The 24195-nt window shown below is 41.8% G+C and overlaps 1 protein-coding gene across 1 annotated transcript in view; it reads right to left on the bottom strand.

Moving 5' to 3' along the window:
• The window catches only part of LOC134209264 (uncharacterized), a 50100-nt gene extending 31394 nt beyond the window's left edge, over nt 1-18706 (bottom strand). Inside the window, exons 1-2 of the mRNA XM_062685243.1 lie at nt 18616-18706; nt 15743-15851 (exon numbers count right to left, since the gene is read on the bottom strand). Coding sequence (XP_062541227.1) covers nt 15743-15851; nt 18616-18706 — 200 coding nt within the window. The remainder of the gene's footprint in view (nt 1-15742; nt 15852-18615) is intronic.
• Between the last annotated feature and the right edge of the window lie 5489 nt (nt 18707-24195).

Below are 24195 nucleotides of genomic sequence, written 5' to 3' on the forward strand. Positions count from 1 at the left end.
ATAATAATTGGCGTTGAAACCACTAGACAAGTGTATGCACTCCAAGATTGTCTCCATGGGCTAGGCGCAGTACAAAACGGACTCTCACCAATTGCGAATCTAATCTGAAGGTTAAGCCATCGTTTTTCAAGTTTTGAACGGAATTATCAATTTTTCTACTAGTTATTCACCCCGGCTTGAAATATTGTTATTTTTGCCTTTCTCGTATACTAAAGCCTGTCCACGTTAAATTTTGGACAGTTACACAATGTTCAATTGATTTGTCGTCATTCCATCAATTTGAACAAGAGCTAAGACATGCTAAAAGCAGCAGTAAAGCGAAGAGATTGAGCTGTCATGCAAATAGATAGTCTCGGTGGTTCGTAAAAATGTTTAAAAATCGTGTTTGTAGATGGGTATCCGAAATATAACCTGGACAGGCTTTAAGTATACGTAAAGGCTATATGATCACTCCAAAACCAAACTTTTGATAAAAGGCTCGAAGATCCATAGTATAATATACCAATTGACTCAGCTCGACGAGGGTGGATTAATCAGGTTTTTCTTTAGCATATCGCATATTTATTAGCATATCGTGATTTAATATTTTACATAATTTTACATGAAATGTGCATTATTTTCTGATTTTTCCAAATCGTTAGTATTTTGTTTTTTTCTAAATCATCTCTTGTTTCAAAAAACGACTAAATCTGAAAAATAATCGGATTCAAAACCAAACACGAAACTCTTCCAGTCTCATTGTTCGATTCTGTTACTTAATTTTGGTCAAAAACGAACGTTGTCGGTTTTTCAAATATTCTCAAGTACTTTATCTGCGCAAACAATTTTTGCTTACTATCATTGAAGTGAAATGCGTCTTTAAGTTGTTTCAAGTACGTTTCTAACTCATATTTAGTTTGCTTACTTAGAGCATCGATATTTAGTTCCTTTTAAAGGTCTACTGGTCGTGAGCAGAACTTTTCTGTCACCTCTTGGATATATCTTATGTCTTGCACTGTAAAATTATTTTTATGATGCATATTCAGTGTGAATTGTATAAAGCCGATTGCTGAATGGAATTCATATTTTTGTCGAATAGTTTGCTTGATTTCTGTTCTTGTTATTCCACTAAATATATCTGCCTGAAATATGTTATTCGGAATTACGTTTAATACGGAATCATGGGTTTTCTTGCATAATGTTATAATTACTCACATGTTTTTTGAAGCTTTTTAGATTAGTGAACACTTGTATACAATGTTTGAAAGGGCACTTAAAACGATTTTCTAGTGGAAACATTTGAAATGTGATCTATGAACTGAGAAATGTTTACAATTAGAAATGTTACAGGAAATCATTGTGCTTGACTTTGCAAATAGTTGAATAATTTGTTTACACTCAAGTATTCTCCTTGTGTCGGCTGCACGCCGTAGATATATTTCTCTTTAAATGTCCAAACCAATTTAGACCAGCTATAAACGAGCAGTTTCAAGTTTCAACAGAACGTCGACACCACACGAAATACAAGGAAGCTGATATTGAATCGATTTGTACACTACAAAGCATAGTCCAGATGCTGTTTGTAATGCTTCACTGATAACATTCAGCTTTGACACTACAAGTATCTTCTGTTTTTCGTAGATCTCCAGTTTTTTTTTCGCAATTCAGTTCGGCCTGTTTCTATGTTACTTGCAATGGTCGATTTGATCCCTTGTGCTACTTTGACGGGGATGAGAACTGTTCTCAATGCATTCAACAGATGCAACGAACGAACATCAAGAACAAATCTATATACATAATCTATATCTATATTCTACTAGTCGACCCGGCAGACGTTGTCCTGCATAGTAGGCGAAAATGCGTGTTTTGAACTGCCCATGCAAAGTTCGCATAGGAATCACAATTTTAGTTTTTCACGATTTGCTCACCTTTACTCGTAATTTTCGCATTAGGAAATATCATATAAACCCGTCGGAAACTATAACGAATGTTTCTGCTGAAGAAATGAAAAAAATCCATCCAGCCGTTTTCGAGTTATGCGGATACGAACACAGACCATTTCATTTTTATATATAAGATATCTATATACATAAAAATGGATTTCTGTCTGTCTGAACCTTATAGACTCGGAAACTACTGATCCGATCGGCGTGAAAATTTGTTTGAAGAGGTTTTTGGGGCCGGGGAAGGTTTATAAGATAGTTCAAGACCCCTCCCTGCTTTGAAAAGGGGGGCTCCCATACAAATGAAACAGTAATTTCTTCATAACTCGAAATCTAATCAGAGAATAAATATTTTTTTGGCGAAGCGAAGTTCGTCGGGTCTGCTAGTATGTACATAAAAATGAATTTCTGTCTGTCTGACGCTTATAGACTCGAAAACTACTGAACCGAGCGACGTGAAAATTTGTATGTAGAGGTTTTTGGGGCCGGAGAAGGTTCTTAAGTTGGTTCGAGACCCCTCTCCTCTTTGGAAAGGAGGGCTCCCATACAAATAAAACACCAATTTCATCATAACTCGAAAATTAATCAAGCAAATGGAACCAAATCTGGCATGTGGAGGTTTTGGAAGGGAAGATATGTTTCAGTGGTGGTTTGAAACCCATATCTTTATGGAAAGGGGATCCCAGACAAATGAACCAGAAAATTCTGCATAACTCAAAACCTAATCACGAAACGAAGTTTGTCGGGTCTGCTATGAAACAATAAAAAATAATTTTTGGAGAAAAATACATACATTGTAAGTTGGACAATCCATGATCGTTAATCAGTCTCATATAAACATCAAGCGGTAAGAAGCGCGACTACAAAGCAAGACCATGCTAAGGGTGGCTGGGTAAGATTCCCGGTGCGGTCAAGACCATTTTCGGATTGGAAATTGTCTCGACTTCCCTGGGCATAAAAGTATCATCGTGCTAGCCTCATGATATACGAATGCAAAAATGGCAAACCTGGCTTAAAAACCTCGCAGTTAATAACTGTGGAAGTGCTTAATGAGCACAAAGCTGCGAGGCGGCTCTATCCCAGTGTGGGGATGTAATGTCAATAAGAAGAAGAAGAAAAAGAAGAAGATATAAACATCAACACATATAGGGCTAGTATGTGATTCTATTCGCAACCAATAAAAAAAATAAACTAAATAAGTTTCATAATTTTCTTCAATATATCCAATCAAGGATGTTAACGATCATTCAGTAATTTGCGTTCGATCATTTAGTAGTTTGTCAATAACACATTCCAGAGACTGAATTCTAAAATATGTTGTATGGAGGACTTCTAGTGCGAAGGTTTTTCTACAACTTTGCCTAATGGTTCGTGATTAGAAATCAACTAATAACGGAGTTAGAGCGCTAGTTGCAGTAACTCAAACTAAATGATTGGAATTTTGTCTTCATTTAGTCTAAGTTACCAGGGCAGCAGGGACTATGTCCAAGGGCTTGACGATCCCTCCCCAGGCCATCTGCGAGTTGTGGGGCTTGCCTAGGATGTGGTGGGGTTTCACAGTGGGCCCTGTTAAACCTCTATAAAAAGCTGCATGTATCCGCAAGTAGGCCCCACCAAAGCGACCGTGTGCCGCTCAAAGCGCACAAGCCCAAGTCCTGGTGTTAGGTGGGACGCTAAACAGCCCTGACACGACGGCCCTCCGACGAGACAGGAGGTTTGCGCTGGCCCAATAAGCCGCCTAGAAAACCAATCATTACGAACAATATAAGAGATAATGCGACTCGATATAATCGGCAAAGACCTAGGCGACGAATACAGGATCACGATTGGAAGCTTGGAACATGGAATTGCAAGTCGCTAGGTTTCGCAGGTTGTGACAGGATGATCTACGATGAATTACATCCCCGCAACTTCGACGTCGTGGCGCTGCAGGAGATTTGCTGGACAGGACAGAAAGTGTGGAAAAGCGGGCATCGAGCGGCTACCTTCTACCAAAGCTGTGGCACCACCAACGAGCTGGGAACCGGCTTCATAGTGCTGGGTAAGATGCGCCAACGCGTGACTGGGTGGCAGCCAATCAACGCAAGGATGTGCAAGCTGAGGATTAAAGGCCGTTTCTTCAACTATAGCATCATCAACGTGCACTGCCCACACGAAGGGAGAACCGACGACGAGAAAGAAGCGTTCTACGCACACCTAGAGCAGACATACGATGGATGCCCACTGCGGGACGTTAAAATCGTCATCGGTGACATGAACGCACAGGTAGGAAGGGAGGAAATGTATAGACCGGTCATCGGACCGGATAGTCTGCACACCGTATCGAATGACAACGGCCAACGATGCATAAACTTCGCAGCCTCCCGCGGAATGGTAGTCCGAAGCACCTTCTTTCCCCGCAAAAATATCCACAAGGCCACATGGAGATCACCTAACCAAGAAATGGAAAACCAAATCGGCACTTACCGCAGTGCGAATATTGAATCCGACCACTACCTCGTTGAAGTATGCCTGCGCTCAAAACTCGACGGTGTACAACACGCGTCGAAGTCGAAAGGATGGTAGACTAGCCCAAAGATACGCACAGCAGCTGGAAGTGGCACTCTCAACGGAAGAGCAGCTAGGCGCAGCGTCTCTTGAAGATGGCTGGAGAGATATTCGATCCGCTATTGGTAGCACCGCAACCGCTGCACTTGGCACGGTGCCCCCGGATCAGAGAAACGACTGGTATGACGGCGAATGTGAGCAGTTAGTGGAAGAGAAGAATGCAGCATGGGCGAGATTGCTGCAACACCGCACGAGGGCGAACGAGACACGATATAAACAGGCGCGGAACAGACAAAACTCGATTTTCCGGAGGCAAAAGCGCCAGCAGGAAGATCGAGACCGTGAAGAAACGGAGCAACTGTACCGCGCTAATAACACACGAAAGTTCTATGAGAAGTTAAACCGTTCACGTAAGGGCCACGTGCCACAGCCTGATATGTGTAAGGACATAAACGGGAACCTTCTTACGAACGAGCGTGAGGTGATCCAAAGGTGGCGGCAGCACTACGAAGAGCACCTGAATGGCGATGTGGCAGACGAAGATGGCGGTATGGTGATGGACATGGGAGAACGCGCGCAGGACATAATTCTACCGGCTCCGGATCTCCAGGAAATCCAGGAGGAGATTGGCCGGCTGAAGAATAACAAAGCCCCTGGGGTTGACCAACTACCAGGAGAGCTTTTTAAACACGGTGGTGAGGCACTGGCTAGAGCGCTGCACTGGGTCATTACCAAGATTTGGGAGGAGGAAGTTTTGCCGCAGGAGTGGATGGAAGGTGTCGTGTATCCCATCTACAAAAAGGGCGATAAGCTGGATTGTAGCAACTACCGCGCAATCACATTGCTGAACGCCGCCTACAAGGCACTCTCCCAAATTTCATGCCGTCGACTAGCACCAACTGCAAGGGAGTTCGTGGGGCAGTACCAGGCGGGTTTTATGGGCGAACGCTCCATCACGGACCAGGTGTTCGCCATTCGCCAAGTACTGCAGAAATGCCGCGAATACAACGTGCCCACACATCATCTATTCATCGACTTCAAAGCCGCATATGATACAATCGATCGAGACCAGCTATGGCAGCTAATGCACGAACACGGTTTTCCGGATAAACTGACACGGTTGATCAAAGCGACGATGGATCGGGTGATGTGCGTAGTTCGAGTTTCAGGGGCATTCTCGAGTCCCTTCGAAACCCGCAGAGGGTTACGGCAAGGTGATGGTCTTTCGTGTCTGCTATTCAACATCGCTTTGGAAGGGGTAATACGATGGGCAGGGATTAACACGAGTGGTACAATTTTCAATAAGTCCGTCCAGCTATTTGACCGACGACATGGCACGTAACTTTGAAAAGATGAAGAAAGCCTGGATGGATGGAGGAAGAGTGGAGGACCAACGCGCACTCGGAGTTTTCGAAAGGAAAGTGCTGCGTATCATCTATGGTGGGGTGCAGATGGCGGACGGTACGTGCAGGAGGCGAATGAACCACGAGTTGCATCAGCTGTTGGGAGAACCATCCATCGTTCACACCGCGAAAATCGGACGACTGCGGTGGGCCGGGCACGTAGCCAGAATGTCAGACAATAACCCGGTGAAAATGGTTCTCGACAACGATCCGACGGGCACAAGAAGGCGAGGTGCGCAGAGGGCAAGGTGGATCGATCAGGTGGAAGATGACTTGCGGACCCTCCGTAGACTGCGTGGTTGGCGACGTGTAGCCATGGACCGAGCCGAATGGAGAAGACTCTTATATACCGCACAGGCCACTTCGGCCTTAGTCTGAATAAATAATAATAATAATACGGTCGACAAATTTGTCTCTCACTCCGAATTTTCAAAACCAGTTTTTCATAGTTTTTGGATGTGAAGTAAATTGATTGGTGTTCAAAATTGAAGAAAAATGTAAAATGGATTGTTACCTGAAATCAATCCTCCAACCATTGGTACAGTGTTCCAATAGTTGCGGAACTCCTGTATTCATGTTCCTATAGTTGCGAATCCCTAAGGTTTTATACCGGATTCGCAACTAATGGAACACTACCGTAACTACTGGTACAAAGGTGAGAAAAAAATGGAATTTTAAAGATACTTTACCAGTTTGAAAGGAACTACGATGCTGTTTTTGTCTCTATCGTATTATGGCAGGTCAACTAATTGACAGGTAATGTGGATTGCTGCGACAAATTTGTAGATTATCTGAAAACCTTACTATCGTAACCTGGATCGTAACTATAGGACCACCCATAATGCAACGTACACACCAGTCAAGCAGTTTGACGAACATTGACTCCACCCCCAAGAAAACGCTTCGGTTGCTGCTTTGTTTGAACGTGTGTGAAGTTGTTCGAACAACCATTTGACAGTTGGCGGCTCGGTTGGAAAAAATTAAAACGGTTTGATTTTGGTTTGAGTTGTCGGGGTGGAATCAAGGTTCGCCGAACATGTTTGAGCATTTGTAGTGAAGTTGCACAAACCCCCATATATTTTTTGATGGTTGGTGCCAAGGGGCAACTAACTCTAAACTTTGCGTTAGTATTACTCATGTTCCTACAATAGTATTTCGTGATATTTCTTGTATCCATGATTTTCCACAAACAAACATTCGGTTGCTAGTTCGGTTGTTATGGCGTTTGCCAGTAAGTTGTTGAAACACAGTTTTCCCCCGTTTTGGAAACACCTGATTACTACTGTCTACAGATTCTAGGAAACTTTCAAACTGCATTTTATATTCCTTATGCCATCAAACCAAAACAGGAGCCCTAGAGATTGTCCAAAAAGTATTAGTAATAGAAATAGGTAGTTGTTCAGTGATTTTTTAGAACTTGAAGGAGACAGAAATTATGTGTTGCATAAAACGGGGTAGACTGTGTTGACTGTGTGGCGTTATGCTTCATGCTTTCCCAACCAGGGCTTTTTGATCAATTTGCCATAGATACGACGTAGTTTTTCGCTAGTATTTGTTAGTATTTCTGAATACTGCCGAAAGTTTAGAGTTAGTTGCCCCTTGGTTGGTGCTCAAGTTGGCGCGCGGTCGTTCGTGTGTGATATTGTTGGTCGAATAAATTGATTGTTCGTGCCGCTGTTGTTAAAACTTGATGGAAGTTTGAATAAACGAGAGGTGGAGTCGATGTTGGTCAAACTGCTTGACCATGTGTACGTTCCATAACTATCAGAACTATTATCCTAGTAACCGCTTTTGGTACGTCGCATATTATTTGAAGGTTCTTAGACGAAGGATATCTTGGGTATGTTCTCTTTGTCCAGACATCTATCGAACGATATTTTTCCAGCATGGATCAAAGAATAAAAGCATTATGAGCATTATTGACAATCTTCTTCACATTGTGTTTGTACCTCAACAGAGTGCACATTGATAACATTTACTTTATAATGTGCTTATTGAACTTTGCGTACCTTATATTCTGACCAAATTTAAAATCCAACCTGAAATAAATGCAGCCACTGCCAACTTTTTCGCCACTCAGCCAGCCGAAGAATCTTATCTCTTTCAACTCGACTTATCACCTAATGGATTACCCAGCACCGGTTTTCGTTCATGATTCGGCTGTCAAAGTGTGATATATTTCGCCGATCTTACTCCTTTGCAATTGGTGCAGGATCTGAGCAATGGCAATTTAAATTCAATGGTTGAGTTTGCAAGGACCGTCATCATTGGCGGCGTCGCAACCGCAGAGCAGCGACCAAAGCGCACACGGAAATACATCCAAAATGTAATCAAGTGGAAAAGTTTGTTTTTAATCAGCTTTTCGCGAAAGTTTGCTAATTTGGGAGAGCCCTCATAGCGTAGTCCTATTTCACTTTGTCGAACGTTTCCAAGTTCGCTGGAACGCTGACCGGCTGAATAGGTACTAAGAGCAATTATCGGTTTCTCAAATTTTTCCCACTCAGCGCCTCCAGCGGGTGTTTCCGGGAGGTAGCGTTCATCGTTCAAGCGTAAGCAATTAATCTTTATCCCTCCAACCGAAATGTATTTATTTACTTTCTTAAGTGTAATCAAGTAGATTTTCGTGGATCTTCTTGACGGTGGTTTTGAAAATATAAGTTGATAGGCTTGTTTAAAAAGGCTTGTAATAATTACCATACTCTACAAATATCTCGAGACCTTTTTGTTTCTGTTTAATTCAACAAAACGTTACCAGAGAGATTGGTTTTGAGCATGTTACTCTCACATTCGAAATAAAAATAAAATCAGAACATGCGACCGGTCTAATAAGTAATAAGACTCATCAAAATCCCATCTTCAGCATCATACAGACTCTCGATTTTCCGCCAACCATAAACCAAAACCCGAACCACTTGGAAAATTATTCCGAGTTTGCGAAAAATTTATCGATTCACAGCTTGGCTCAAGCTGGGCTTCTTAAATCGCGGTAACCAACTTAAGCCAGCAACTTTAGTCACCGCAGGATATCGCAGGAAAGCTTCACTGGAGTGCAAAGCAATTAATGAATTAAAGTGCTTCAGGAATATTTCATGAGCGAACGGAAAGTTGTAAATTTAATCCGGTACGGGGGACTTGCTTTGGAAAAAAAAACACCAAACCAGTCGGGAAAAAGACGGATGCAGAAACTTTGGGCAAATCACGAATTTGCCAAACCGTCTGCCGGAGCATAGTTTCAGCAGTTCTTATTCTTGCGCTTTTTCGCTCAGCAATGTGCATGTTTATGAATGTTTAATAGTTCACAACTTTAGGCACTTTTCGCTGATGCTGAGAATGTCGAGTATCGGAGAAGTGGAGAAACTTTTATAGTTTATCGGGACAAAACTTGCGTGGAACAATGTGGAAAAAATTACAACTTTTTGCTCCACCGAACACCACTTCATCGAAGCGATGCTTATGGCTAAACAGGCGTGTAGACTCCTGGAAAATTGTTCATTGAAACTTATAAACAATAAAAATATGTTAATTATTCAGTTTCCCAAAAAAAGGAAAAACTGCTCTTTATTTTTTTTTTTTCAAAACAGCTGACAATTAATTAAATTTTAAAACGATTGGCTTCTGAAATCTCGACGTTTAAGCATGCTAAGTGTATTTTAAAGCACAGTGGAGAGTACAAGACTGGAGCCCAAATTTAGAACAAAAGCGCTTGCCACCATAGTTCTAGGTTCTCAGATACATTTTTATATTTTAAACCAGTTACTTGGTGATCAAGTCTGTTCTCTCGATCTCCCTTAGTGAGATTAAACGGATTTCAAAACATTTTTATTCAGGTTTGTACATCAACTGGTTGGGTGTACCAAGAGATTAGTTGGGAAAAGCAAAGCCATGCACATAGTTAAAAAGATAAAAATTGTTTCATTTCGCTCTGATATCAAACTCTAAATATAATACAAATGTGAAAAATATCTTCACATCAAGGGTAATTTTTAACACTCTGTGCCTGGTACTTCTGATTCAATTCCAAAAGTATTAAAACCATAATTGGGTTATGCTTTCCCCTCATAAAAGGAATAACTCACCCAACAAGCCAAGATTACGACAGATGCCGGTTTTTTCGCGACCCCTGTGTTTTGTCATTTGCCTTTTTTCTCTCCATGTTGCCACTCGTTGCGCTGCTTTCTCCCACCTTATGTAGATTACACTGGGAAGGTGTCGATGACACAGACTAACGCCTATCTCGTCAAGAAATGTACTTCTCGTTTCCCGGCAATGAACTTCCGACTGCTGATGGGGCGGGTGGCAAATAAGGCAGAATAGAAGAACCCTTCCCAGAGCAACCAGCCAGCGACACACAATAAAGGCAGACCGCCAGAAATAGGGTGAGAGGGGGATGTCAGGACGAAAGGCGAAAGTGAAAATCAAGAAGAAAATTATACATCTCGGGTTCATTTAGACCGGAGCCATTTGCATAGATATTACTCCCTGGGGATACTTGTTAACACCGCCGTTGTCTTTTTAATATTGTGCTTCGGTGGGCTGCCGCCACTCGGGTGGCCTGGGGCCAGTCAACGAGAAAAAAAGAAATGCAATGGAAACAAAAACTAAGCAAAAATAGAATAATACGAAGTTTTTCTGAGGTAGATTTGATGTTTTTTCCCTTTTTGTATTGGATTGTCGCTGGAAACGATAATTCAATGGAATGAGGATTTGTAATATCTTATGTAAATGCAAAACAAATACTCATGTTGGTCTCGCAGGAAAAAAAAGTAAATATGGTTATGTCTCGGTATGTATGGTGGTGTTTGCAGATATTGTGTCAATTTACAACAAGCAGCCGAAGAGAATCAAAATTTCAATTTTTATTGATTGCAATACACGTTCCGATTATTCTTCGAAAATAGATTTTAATAAATGAGGGGGTCAAACGCAAAGGGGTGTAAGTGGCAAAAAGTTTGGTTAGAGAAAAAATGGATGCGAAGTTTTTTTTATATTTTTTCGCTTCATACAAATTGTATGGAAGTTAAAAAAATAAAAATTTTCTGTGACTATTCACATTTTTTATATACAACGTACATACAATAGCCACACATTCCCGCAAAGCTCTAGAACCAAAGTATTTTTTTGCTATAATCAATTCAAATTTGACCAAAATATCCCTTGCAGCCCTCTGCTTCTAACCCTCTAAAATGTATACCGTCAAATGGGGTTACTTTCAAAACTTTCTACTTTCAATATCATTGTATTACACAAAATGCAGTCAAGAAAGAGAATTACCCCACCCATATCCTAATGGGTACTCGTAGAATGTTTTATACATCTAACTTAAAAGACATAGCGATTGGATTAATTTCGATGAACGAAGAACATGCTTATTGCAAGTTACCCATATGAGGGGTGATTTGCGATGGCGAGCCAAACGCTTTTTTCTATATCTGGCGACCAAATGAAAGAATCGTGGGTTCATTGATCAATTTTGCATGAAAAGCAGTCATGAAAGGATGTTGTGCTTTGTTTTAAAATTAAAATTTCTAAATAATTTAAATAAATATTTGCACAGAATAATAACTGGACGATAAATTAATCACATTCCTTGAATCCAACGAGTTAAAAGCGGTGATAAACACAATAATAAAGCAGTTATTACAAACTTTCATGTCCTGTCACGGAATAAAAATTGGTGTAATTTTTGCAGCATGCTTTTCATTCTTTGCGTTTCTATAGAGAATGAGAGGAGCAGATATGTAAACATCGCGTGACATCTCTCATTGAATTTGAGAAATTGCAGTACTGATCTTAATCACTCACTCTCTCTTATTCACTCACTCACTTTTACTCACTCATTCACTCTTGCTCACTCTCTCACTCTTACTAACTCGCTCATTCTTACCACTTACTGTCACTCGCTCACTCACTCACTTTTACTCGTGCACTCATTCTTACTCACTTACTCACTCACTTACTCACTCTTGCTCACTCACTCATTCTTATTCACTTACTCACTTACTCACTCTGACTCACTCACTCTAACTCACTCACTTACTCTTACTCACTCACTCACTCTTACTCATTTGCTTACTCACTCTTACTAACTCTCTCTTACTCGCTCACTCACTTTTACTCACTCACTCGCTCTTACTCGATCATCACTCACTTACTCATTCTCTATTACTCACTCGCTCTTACTCATTCACTTACTTTCACTCATTCGTTCACTCATTCTTACTCACTCTTACTCATTCGTTCATTCACTCTTACTCACTTACTCACTACAACTCACTAACTCACTATAACTCACTCACTCACTCACTTACACTCACTCGCTCTTACTCAATTACTCACTCTAACTAATTCAGTTACTCACTCATTTTTTGTTTCTCACTTGCTCCACTCAGTCAACCACTCTTACTCATTCGCTCACTCACCCACTCTAAATCACTCATTCACTCCTACTCACTCACTCTTACTCACTCTTACGCATTCACTTACTATTACTCATTGCTAACTCACTCTTACTCACTCACTCACTCTCTCTTACTCACTCAATCAGACTCACTCATCCACTCATTCAATCGTAAATTCTAAGAATTGGATCACGCTTCATCCGGAAAAACTATAGCGACCAAGGAGCAACTTCAACCTTGTTGCCTTTGTAGCCTTGCTGACGTGGACCGCAGCTAACCGCATTGGATGAAATTGACCTCCTCAATCGTCAAATCTGAAACACATGCAAGTTGGCGGCCATTACCACTTGCGGAAAATTGGATACTTATTTCTATACTGCGTTGAAACAATTCCAGGTGAAAGGCAAATTATGATTGATTTATATGAATTCTGAATAAACTTTTATGGAGTAACATTTTTTTCACCGAAATGAAGTATAAACTTGAAATAAGGACTTATTCGGGGTAATGGCATTCGGGGTAGTGGCCTACGGGGTAATGGCATTATGGGTAATGGAATTATGGGTAGTGTCATAGAGTCATTTGCAACACATCCCGAGCAAAAGAAAATACCTCAATAATATAAAATTGGGATTTGATAGCGAAATGCCTCTGGCAGTTTGGATTTTTCTTCTGGTTGAATTGAACCATGTTAGAATTACAATGTTTTTAACTTTTAAAAATTTTAACGATTTTTGTCTAAAATTGTGAATTATTTTATTGGACATTTGTTGCAATGTCTCAATATAATTGAAAGTAGAACTGATAGGATTATAAATGGCTTCTTGTGAGATTTCAAACGCCTCAAGAAGGTCATCAGAGTTTTTCGCTTTGGGGATAATTTCCGATCAGCCCGTAGACCATTATTTCATCTTCCCGGATAGTCTTAGTTCTATCGAGGCACTCCGGTCGATGAAACCTGTTAAGCACGCATCTTACTTTCTTACAACTATAAGAGAGCAGATGTGTGATTTGGTCGAAAGATCATTCAAGATTACCTTTGTATGGGTCCCATCCCATTGCCTAATCTATGGCAATGAGAAGGCGGACTCGCTAGCAAAGGTGGGCGCACAGGAAGGTGAAGTTTATGATAGACAAATCTCGAACATCGAGTTTTTCCCATTAGTCCGTCAGAGTACTCTTCAAAATTGGCAAATGATTTGGTCACACAATGAACTTGGACGGTGGCTATTTTCCATAGTTCCTAAAGTTTCTGCGCGAGCGTGGTTCAGAGGTGAGGACTTAAGTCGAGGCTTCATTCGCACGATGTCGAGACTTATGTCCAATCACTATTCACTAAACACACATCTCTACAGAATAAACCTGGTCGATAGCAACCTATGTAAGTGCGGAGCCGGTTACGATGACATCGATCACGTAGTTTGGTATTGCTCGGAAAATGACGCCTCCAGAGAGCAACTATTGGATACCCTTGTGGCCCGAGGTAAACAACCCTTCCGGGATATAAGAGGTGTTTTGGGAGATCGCGATGTGATATATATGCAGGCCATCTATGCCTTTCTTTGTTTGGCTGACATCAAAGTTTAATGCCTATATTCTTCTCTTTCTCAGTTTTTTTTCTTGTCCGATTCTGTTTCTCTGTACCATGTACCCCGAAGCTCTGGCCATCCGGAAGATGCTCCCTGACGAACCAAAATCGAGCACGACGCCACGCAAAACCGTTTTCAACGTTCAACGTCAAACGCCCGGATGAGCAGTTGAAATAACCTAAACCCAAATCCCTACCCCGTCCGTCCTGTATTAAGTTTTTCTAACCTTGAGTCGCCACGAGTATTATGGTCTATGTCCCCTCCCAACTAACTGTTAAGATAAGATGATATATCATGTAAATATATCATACTTGAGAATTGCGGCTCCGCAAAGTGTCACACACGACTGAGCCTACAAAATAAATGAACTGGTTAAAAAAAAAAGGTCATCAGAGTCAAAGTCAGCATGAGTTACCAACTTTTGTTAAAGTGCACTAAATAAAATAATTGAAAATTACTCCTCTGGAAAGTACCAGAGCTAAAATTTTTTTTCATCTCAATTACTTGGACTGGTTAAATTCCATGTAATTGAGAATTTAAATTTTAATCTCATCCAGTGATTTATCATCACCTTTCAAGACGACTTTGAACAATCGCTCAGTTTTGTCGTCTCATTCCTAAAGCCAGAAAACTCGGCAACAGATACCACAATTGACGGAATCCTTTGCTTTTTTGCACGAATCGAATCACCTGGGCTAGAGGTAGATTCGATTTGCTCAATTTCATCATTAATCAAATCGAACCTATTGCTCAGTTCGATTAGAGAAGAATTATTTTGAATGTTAGGGTTAGAAGGAATATCTGAAGTATATCTCCAGAATATCTCCAGCTTTCTTCTATTTTTCTGCGCTTAGGCAGAACGGTCTTGAAACCTTGTTTCTTAAAAGGAAGTGGAGAATTCAGCGACTCCCCCTCCTCTTGTTTTTATTAATGCTCATTGCTGAGCGTGGAGACGTGACCTTCTAAAAGTTTTTTTTTCCAACGTAAACGAAGGCACGGGTCCAAGCAAAGATCACAACGGGATCAGTAAGTACAAATAGCGCTGAGAAGCACTGTTAAAATCAAAATAGTTAAAACCTTCCTTCATCAAAGAGAGAAAAGAACCTCTCAGCACGAAAGCACGTTGCGGTCTGGGATTCTTGGAAGTCGTTTACGTGTTCCAGAATGATACGGTGTATGGCATTCTAGCTCACATAAAGTCGTCCAGCGGGGAATGACCAGCTGCCACCGTACTGTCGCATCGATCTTCTCCTGAATCACTTTTCATAGAATTTTCAGAACAGTACATAGCTATATACTGTCTCGCGACTTATTGCATATAGGTTACGTTTAGGCCACCATTTCCAAGCAGGTTCGCTTAGATTCATTCAGTCGGCCGAACAAATCTCAAATAGCACAACTCAAATTGAATTGGTTGCAGCCGCTCATATGCTCGTACATTAGCTACAGAAACTGTCAAGCGAGATACTTGGAAGTTTATCCTTATAATATTAAGTAGCTTGACTGGTTGTATTAACACTTAAACTGCAAATTGTTCCCATGTTTATTGCTTTACTCACCACGCTCAAACGTTACACGGCCACCGATTGAGGAAACAGAAAATCTTAGCAACAGGAAAATAACCCGGGACGAAACAGTTTTTTTTCTCAACATAGCCACATGTAAGGAAAAATAATGCGCTCAATTTCCCAGCTGGGAGTAGACCACTATCAAGAACCGATCCCTTTGCGAAAAGTGCACATCACAGTGAAAAAAAGTAGCAAATGCCACCAGCGTCAGTCACCACACGTCCTCGCTACTCGAACGACCTGGGTCTATCATAATAATCGTAATCGTAAAAAATGTGCCACTCTTGAGAGAGAACGCTTTTTTCTGGTTTTTACCTCATTTCGCCGGAGCCGCTATTGTGTGACTTCACGCCTCGATATGGCCTGGCCACTCTGTAGCAGGTCTGCGGGTCCCAGTCAATGTAGCGGTCCTCTAACCGCTTAGCTGTAAAAGACTCTTTTCATGTCATAATGGGACGTCTAAACCGAGGGACTTCCCCACTCATTCACGGAGTTGCGAAGCTTACGAACAACCAACAACGGTTATGACGGTGAATGTGTGTTGTGGTAAAAAGTGTGAAATTTTACTTCCATGAATAATCAAAGGTATGGCCGCGCCACCGCCACGGAAGCTGCGATGGGGCTTATAAAGACTAATTTGAGTGAAGTAATGGAATGCAATTTGCGACAACGGTATGGCGAGGATTTCGGAATGAATAAAATAAGAAGAGCAGCGGTGACTGAAGTCACGATCCGTAATCCAAGTGACATTTTTATTTGCTTCGTGGATTTATTAAGTTCTTATAAGGGATGTATTTCAGTCATATTATTATCGAGCTAAACAAACTATTCTATTCACCCTATTCTGAATTTAATCGGATAAAACACCCGTGTAAAAAATCCCACACAAAATTTGTTCAAAGTTGTTTTATTCTGCATGATTGGGTGAGAAATGATAAAACTTTTCTTACACGGTTTTTTTTAAATTTGGAACTGAAAACTTTGATAAGAAAATAATATAGAGCTTTTAGTGGAATGTCTTCACTTGTATTCAATACGACGAGTTTGTACTATTCCATTCAACTCCACCACTTAATTGTTACTTTACCAGGTACATATTTCGCCCTCAGCCCGACTTCAGTAAGGCTGGGTAGTACAAACTCGTGTTATGACAACTGAAATTTTTGTTTTACGTGGAAAGCATCCCTGTGTAAAAAAAATTGGATGTACTAATAGAGAACTCAAATGTCTAGCGAGTTTACGAGTTGTGACTTCACGGTTTTGCCGTTCTCGAATCGCGGGCATGCAAACATCACATGCTCTGCCGATTCTACCTCACCTACACATTCCGAGCACTCCGCAGAATCAGCGAACCCGAACCTATGCAGGAAATTTTTAAAGCAGCCATGTTCGGACAACACCTGTGTTAGGTGGAAGTTGACCTGACCATGCTGTCTACCAACCCAGTTTGACGCATCCGGAATCAATCTGTGTTTCCAACGACCTTTGACTGCAGTGTCCCATGCTCTTTGCCATTTGAGCAGCGAGGCTGCTCTCTTCAGGCTGTCTCACTTGCACCGAGTCCCTTTCGTTGTAGCACTCCACATCTTCCTCTAGGAGTATGTCTATCGACATTATCCCCGCATGTGGTATGTGCTTGCAACCCGCAGACACATCAGCGGATGTACCCTGATTAAGTTCTTAACATTGCACCCGGCCTCTAGTGCTTTGGACCATGCTGGTACGCCGTATCGGATAATAGACAAGTGTCTAGCAATCCAGCCTGTGATCATCAGCCGTCCCGGCCCTGTGTTTGAGACCGGTGAAGGGACCTTCCAACAGCAGTTATCAGGCAAGTACGCTCTCAATACGTTCATTTCATCCTCCGAAAAGTATCCTGTTTCCAGCCAATGCGCAGCGACGTTTCATTCATCAGAATATCTTTTTGATCGCTTTGTGGAAGGTCCCTGTCCGCTCATCACAGTCGAGCCAATCCAGCCTGCGATCATCAGCCGTCCCGGCCCTGTGTTTGAGGCTGGTAAAGGGACCTTCTAACAGCGATTATCAGGCAAGTACGCTCTCAATACCCCTCCTTAGCCGTGCGGTAAGATGCGCGGCTACAAAGCAAGACCATGCTGAGGGTGGCTGGGTTCGATTCCCGGTGCCGGTCTAGACAATTTTCGGATTAGAAATTGTCTCGACTTCCCTGGGCATAAAAGTATCATCGTGTTAGCCTCATGATATACGAATGCAGAAATGGTAACTTGGCTTAGAAACCTCGCAGTTAATAACTGTAGAAGTGCTTAATGAACACTAAGCTGCGAGGCGGCTCTGTCCCAGTGTGGGGATGTAATGCCAACAAAGAAGAAGAATATGCTCTCAATACGTTCAGTTCATCCACCGAAAGGCCTCCTGTTTCCAGCCAATGTGCAGCGACGTTTCTCGCATCTGAATATTCTAACGATCGGACACCGGGTCGCACACTTGCCCCCAGCCTTGTGAAAGGTCTCTGTCCGCTCATCACAGTCGAGCCTATCCAGCCAGCGATCATCAGCCGTCCCGGCCCTGTGTTTGAGGCAGGTGAAGGGACCTTCCAACAACGTTCATTTGGCAAGTTTCCATTCAACGTGTTCAGTTCATCTTCTGATAAGATTCCTGATTCTAGACAACTCGTGACCACGCTTCTTCCGTTTGAAAATGATGCTCCCCAACATTCCAGTACTCGTCACTCCCACATCAGCAACGAAAACGGTGGTCTGCACATCTACTATCAGAATGTTCGCGGGCTTCGTACCAAAATCAACGATTTCTTTTTGGCGGTATGCGAAGGAGATTGCGATGTTGTTGTATTAACCGAAACTTGGCTCGACGACGCCATACAATCAGCACAGCTTTTTGGACGCCACTACTCGGTGTTCAGAACTGATCGCAATCCTTTGAATAGCCGTGAAACCCGTGGCGGTGGTGTACTAATCGCAGTTTTATCTAAGTTCAATTGTGCTCGTGATTCTGCTAGCAGCGTTAGTGATACCCTCGAACAATTATGGGTTCGAGTCAATATGCCTGGATTCATTATCAGCATTGGGGTTGTGTACTTGCCACCTGATCGTATGAACAATTTTGATGATATTCAACGCCATCTAGAATCTATCGAAACGGTTAATTCTACACTCAGGGCTAACGACAAGGCCCTGCTGCTCGGTGATTACAATCAATCTGCGATTCGTTGGTGTTCGGTCGAGAGTTCTCACCCGACTGTTGACTTGATACGTTCTCGTCTATCAGAATCCAGTTGCGCATTGTTGGACGGATTCAACTTTCATGGATTGACCCAGATCAACTCAATCGTTAATCCAAATGGTCGTGATCTCGTTCTGGCAAACGATGCAGTGCGGCCTAGTTGTGCAATACGCCCTGCTCTTGAACCGCTGACACCTGTTGATGTCAACCATCCTCTGCTTACCTTGGAGTTGTCGTATGCAGTTATAATTTCCGAAAAGCAGATTACTCTGCATTGAATGAAATGCTACTTGCAATGGATTGGGATTGCATCAATTCATTTGATAACGTCGACGGTGCTGTGGACTTTTTCACTGACAGTATCGTTCGTGCATTTGCTATCCATGTTCCGATTGTGGGAGCTGCACGAAAGCCCGCGTGGTCCATCCAATCACAGATTACGAATACTTAAACGTCGCCGGTCCTCTGCACTTCGGAGATACTGCAATTATCGTTCCACTTACAACAAGCTACAGTTCAATAGTGCCAGCAGTGTATACAGAAGTTATAATCAGTTTTTGTATTCCCGATTCATCAGTCGCACACAACGAAATCTGCGTCTAAATCCCAAGCAATTCTGGACATTTGTTAGGTCCAAACGGAATGAAGATGGTCTTCCTACGTCAATGCAACTGAATGGTGTTTCTGCTGACACTCCAGCTGACAAATGCGAGCTCTTTGCTGAACAGTTTAAGACCTCCTTCAACGATTTCTCAGCTCCGCTATCTCTTGTCATCGAGGCTTCTCGTGACACTCCTCGAGATGTTCTGGACTTAGGCATCTTTCCCATCAGTGATGAAAATGTGTGCCGAGCGATCCGGAAACTGAAATTTTCGTTCTGCGCTGGACCGGACGGGATACCGGCTGCTTTGCTGCGCCGGTTCTCGAGCGCTCTTATTAAACCGTTAGCAGAAATCTTCAATCTTTCCCTTCGAACCAGAACGTTTTCCATGCGCTGGAAGTCGTCATACCTTTTTCCAGGTCATAAGAAAGGAAACAAATGCAACGTGAGCAACTATCGTGGAATAACCACTCTCTCCGCTTGTTCGAAAGTTTTTGAAATAATAATGAAAGACACGCTTTTCGCCTGTTGCAGGCAGTACATCTCTACGGACCAGCATGGATTTTTTCCTAATAGATCGGTCGCGACCAACTTGATAGAATTCACAACAACTTGTATTGAGGCTCTGGACAATGGGCGGCAAGTGGATGCGGTATACTTAGATCTTAAAGCTCCTTTTGACCGAGTGGATCCTCGTATTCTACTTGGTAAACTTGAGAAGTTGGGAGTTTCCATTGCGTGTTTTGATTGGTTTCGATCTTACCTGACGGATCGAAAATTGCGTGTGAAAGTCGGATCATCTCTTTCGGATCCCTTCGTAACGCCGTCTGGTGTATCACAAGGGAGTAATCTAGGACCATTATGGTTTCCGATACTCGTCAACGATGTGACACTGGTGCTACCACCTAGTGTGAGACTGCTCTATGCTGACGATGCAAAGCTTTACATTGTTGTCAACAGTCTTGAAGACTGCATTCAACTACACGGGAAATAATCCGGAACCAAAAAGTGGCAAAATGAGTCATGATTTCGAGAAAAATGTGTGTTCTTATGTTATGAAAATACACCATGAAAAAAGGTCATGAAATCATGACTCTTTTTGCTGTGACGCAATCTTGCCGTTACGTTTTCGATATTTGATGACGAAAAGTGGCAAACTGAGTCATGATTTCATGAAACATGCACTCAGGAACCATGAGCCAAAGTTATGAAAACATAATCATAATTCATGAATCTGGCATCTGTCATTTATAATTCCGATTTATTTGATGAAAAGTTGGCATCTAGGTCATGATATCATGACGCATGCACTCTGGAACCATGAACTAAGGTCATCAAAGTAGACAAATAGTTCATGAATCTGGTATCTATCATTTATGATTCCATGGCTTCACTTCAAATCTTCAAATCTCAGAATAAAAATCCCTTACTTTCCAGTCCATTTTTTCCACTCAGAGATGCCTAAGACATACCTATTTATTAGAATATTTGTTGTGGCAACCTCAGTTAAAATCATGTATAACTGACTAAAAAATCTGTCAGCAGCTAAGGGGAAGCAGGGGAGTTTATGATTTTTTCCTTGTTTAATTTTTTCTATACTTACAATTATCCATTTGTTACATCACGTCGCAATGATCGCAAATAGCTCGCCCCCAACAGCTGGACCATAGCTAGTGTGGTTCTACAGTGCCTCCTTCAGCCAACCGAACTCGCACAGGAACAACCCCAACTGGAGGTCATTGTCCATGCAGATAAACGCCATCCGTTCAACGTGAGAACCGAGAAAGTCCTCCAAGCGTGCCTCCTTCAGTGCCGGAACGTGCTCGTTCTTCTGACAGTACACGTTCGACAGAATTTGATACGCAGCTCTGTGACGACGGGCGCCCGGGCCGTCATTAGTGTTTGAACGAACTTAAACATGATCTGCTTGAGGAAGGGCTTTCGAATCACTATTTAGAAGGTGTTGATTTCGGGGGAATGTTTGAGTGAATCGTGGTTGCACTTCTGTTCTAAGACGCTTGCCAGTACTGCAGTCGGCAGCATCGGTAAATCGACTGGAAATCTTATAATCCAGGTTCCAGGCGCATAGGCCAGCAGGCAGAAACTGTACAGTGTAACAGATTCACTAACCATCCTTCCCGTCGTTTCTTGCTATGTTACTCCCTTTTCACAAATACAAAATGATGGCTCGGGACCAGACACTTCCGCGACTCGATTTCAGACCGGAGACAATATAATCACACTATCTATTCACGTACAAGAACACAATTTGGTTATACAAACAAACGAGAAATAAAATCGATTTAACCCCTATCCGATTCGGATTCGACTGCAGCGGGGAGAATTTGTTTTGCGAAATTGGACTACCTGGAGACGGAGGATTGTCAACACACAAATTTTACACTATTCGATAGAAACTTTTTTTTTCAGTTGCTTCGCGGACACCCAACTGACAAAACTGCGTTACGCTGATTCCAGAAATTTTTGATATTTTCATGATTCTGAGTCATGTTTTCATGACTCTGAGTCATGTTTTTAAGACTCAGCGTCGTTTTTCATGACCCAGCGTCATGATTTCATGACTCCGAGTCGTGATATTTAATTTATGAAAATGGGAGTAGCATTTTGATAACGCCTCTGGAGGTTACTACCTTACTTTAAGATAAAAATGCTATTATTATTCATGGTTATCGTATTTTAGGTCATGATATCATGCATTGTAGTCATGATATCAAGAAGTAACAAGTTTTATGAAATCATGACTCTTTAGTCATGGATTTGGCAACGGATTTTTACCCGTGTACAAATGCTTTTAACCCGTTTAGAGGGGTGGTTCGTGCGTAACTGCTTGTCACTCAGTATCCATAAATGTCAGACAATAACATTCAGCAGAAAACGAAAACCTATCATCTATAATTACATGCTTTCTGGGACAGTTCTTCAGCGAGTGAATCACATCAGGGATTTAGGAGTTATACTTGATGACGCACTAATCTTCCGTTTCCACTACGATAACGTGATTTCTAAGGCAAATCGATAACTTGGCTTTATAATGAAAATCGCCAAAGGATTTCGTGACGCTTATTGCCTGCGATCACTATATTGTGCGCTTGTACGATCAATACTGGAGTTCGCTGTCACTGTCTGGTTCCCCTATCAAACTACTTGGATCTCGAGGATCGAATCTGTGCAAAAAAGGTTCGTGCGCTTTGCATTGCGCAATCTCCCTTGGCGTGATGACGCATTTCACTTCTTAGTCTTTATGAAAACCTCTGTCGGTTGCTTGGGCTGGATACTTTAGATGTTCGACGCCGTGTGGTACAGGCAATGTTCGTAGCGAAAATCCTGAATGGTGCTTTTGACTCTCCAGCAAAACTTAACAGGATGAATTTTTACGCTCCTATGCGTCCGCTGAGGAGAAGGGATTTAATTCAGCTTGGTGCTCGAATCAGTCGTTAAGGTTAGCATGTTCCAGTTCGATATATGTCGTCCAATTTCAACGCAGTGTTCCATCTCTTTGATTTTAGTCTATCGCCAACTCCTCTACAGCGAGTTTTTACAGCATACTTTCGTGACACAAATTGACACTACAACCATAGATTATTTAGTTCAGTTTTATTATAGTGATGTATTTCGTGTGTATATATTCAAGTGTAGCGTCGGATTGAAAGATTTGCTCATCGGTTTTGATTTGTGATATCGAAGGCACTCTGGAAGAGCGCTGGATTGAAAAATGTGTTGTTCCCAACGGTATCGACATAAAAAATCGAAGGCGCATACATGATTTGTTTTTTCATCGGTTTCGATATGTGATGTCGAAGCTGCTGTGGTAAAGTAAAGAATAATTTGCCCATCTGTTTTTGGCTTGTGGCTTCGAAGACGCTTTGAAAGAGCACCGAAATAAGTTATTTGTTTTCTCATCGGTTTGACTTAAACGAGTTAAAATATCTAAAGAAGTCTGGAGTAGCGCCGAAGCAAATGATTCGGGTTTTCATCGGTTTCCACTTGTAATGTCGAAATGGCCCAAGTACTCCAAAATTAACAATTTTTTCATGTGATGTAAAAATTATATTTTAGGGAAACAATGACATACTTTCAATGCGAAACTACGCACCTACGAGGGCACAAAATGTTGGCTTCAAGGGAGTTGATAGTAACTATTAGTGCACAATTTTAAGAGACTGTTAAGGTGTTCGGCCGTACGGCACACTATTTTTGTACACACATACTCTCTCACATCCACACATATCGCTTAAATAGACGAAATGAATTTTTTGCATTAGGACAAAGCTTCTTAGTTGTCGACCAATCGTCTGGCTGGTCGAAGGCACGAGTTATTGATTTGTTGTTTTGATCGGTTTCGACTTAATATAATTTGTTTCCGGAATCAATGATTTGTTTTCTCATCGGTTTTCTGCTGGTGTTGTCGAAGTTGCTCTGGAAGAGTATCGGATTGTTGCAGCTTTTGATGGTGAAAGTTGTGTAGAAGAGGGGCGGATTGTTCGCGTCAAAGAAACGTTAATGCGGTTTACCAGCAGAACCCAACGATTCAAATTTGAATTTCGAAGGTGTTGTGTGAGAGTGCCAGCCTGATTGAACAGGATAAGATAAATTGTTTGTAAAAATTACTTTGAATCCCCTTTAATTTATTAATATCTTTTGAGATGGACGGATTTCGGTGCTGTACGGATTTCGGTCCCTCACGGTATAAAAGATTTGTTCTAAGATGGTTTTTTCCAGATGTTTTCGTTTCGTGACCATTTCTATATATATAAAAATGAAGTTCTGTCTGTCTGACCTTTATGGACTCGGAAACTACTGAGCCGATCGTCGTGAAAATTTGTATGCAGAGATTTTTTGGGGCCGGGGAAGGTTCTTGAGATGGTTTGAGACCTCTCCCACCTTAAAATAGGGGGGCTTCCATACAAATGAAACACCAATTTTTTAA

The sequence above is a fragment of the Armigeres subalbatus genome, chromosome 2 (genome assembly GCF_024139115.2).
Source record: "Armigeres subalbatus isolate Guangzhou_Male chromosome 2, GZ_Asu_2, whole genome shotgun sequence".
NCBI lineage: Eukaryota > Metazoa > Arthropoda > Insecta > Diptera > Culicidae > Armigeres > Armigeres subalbatus.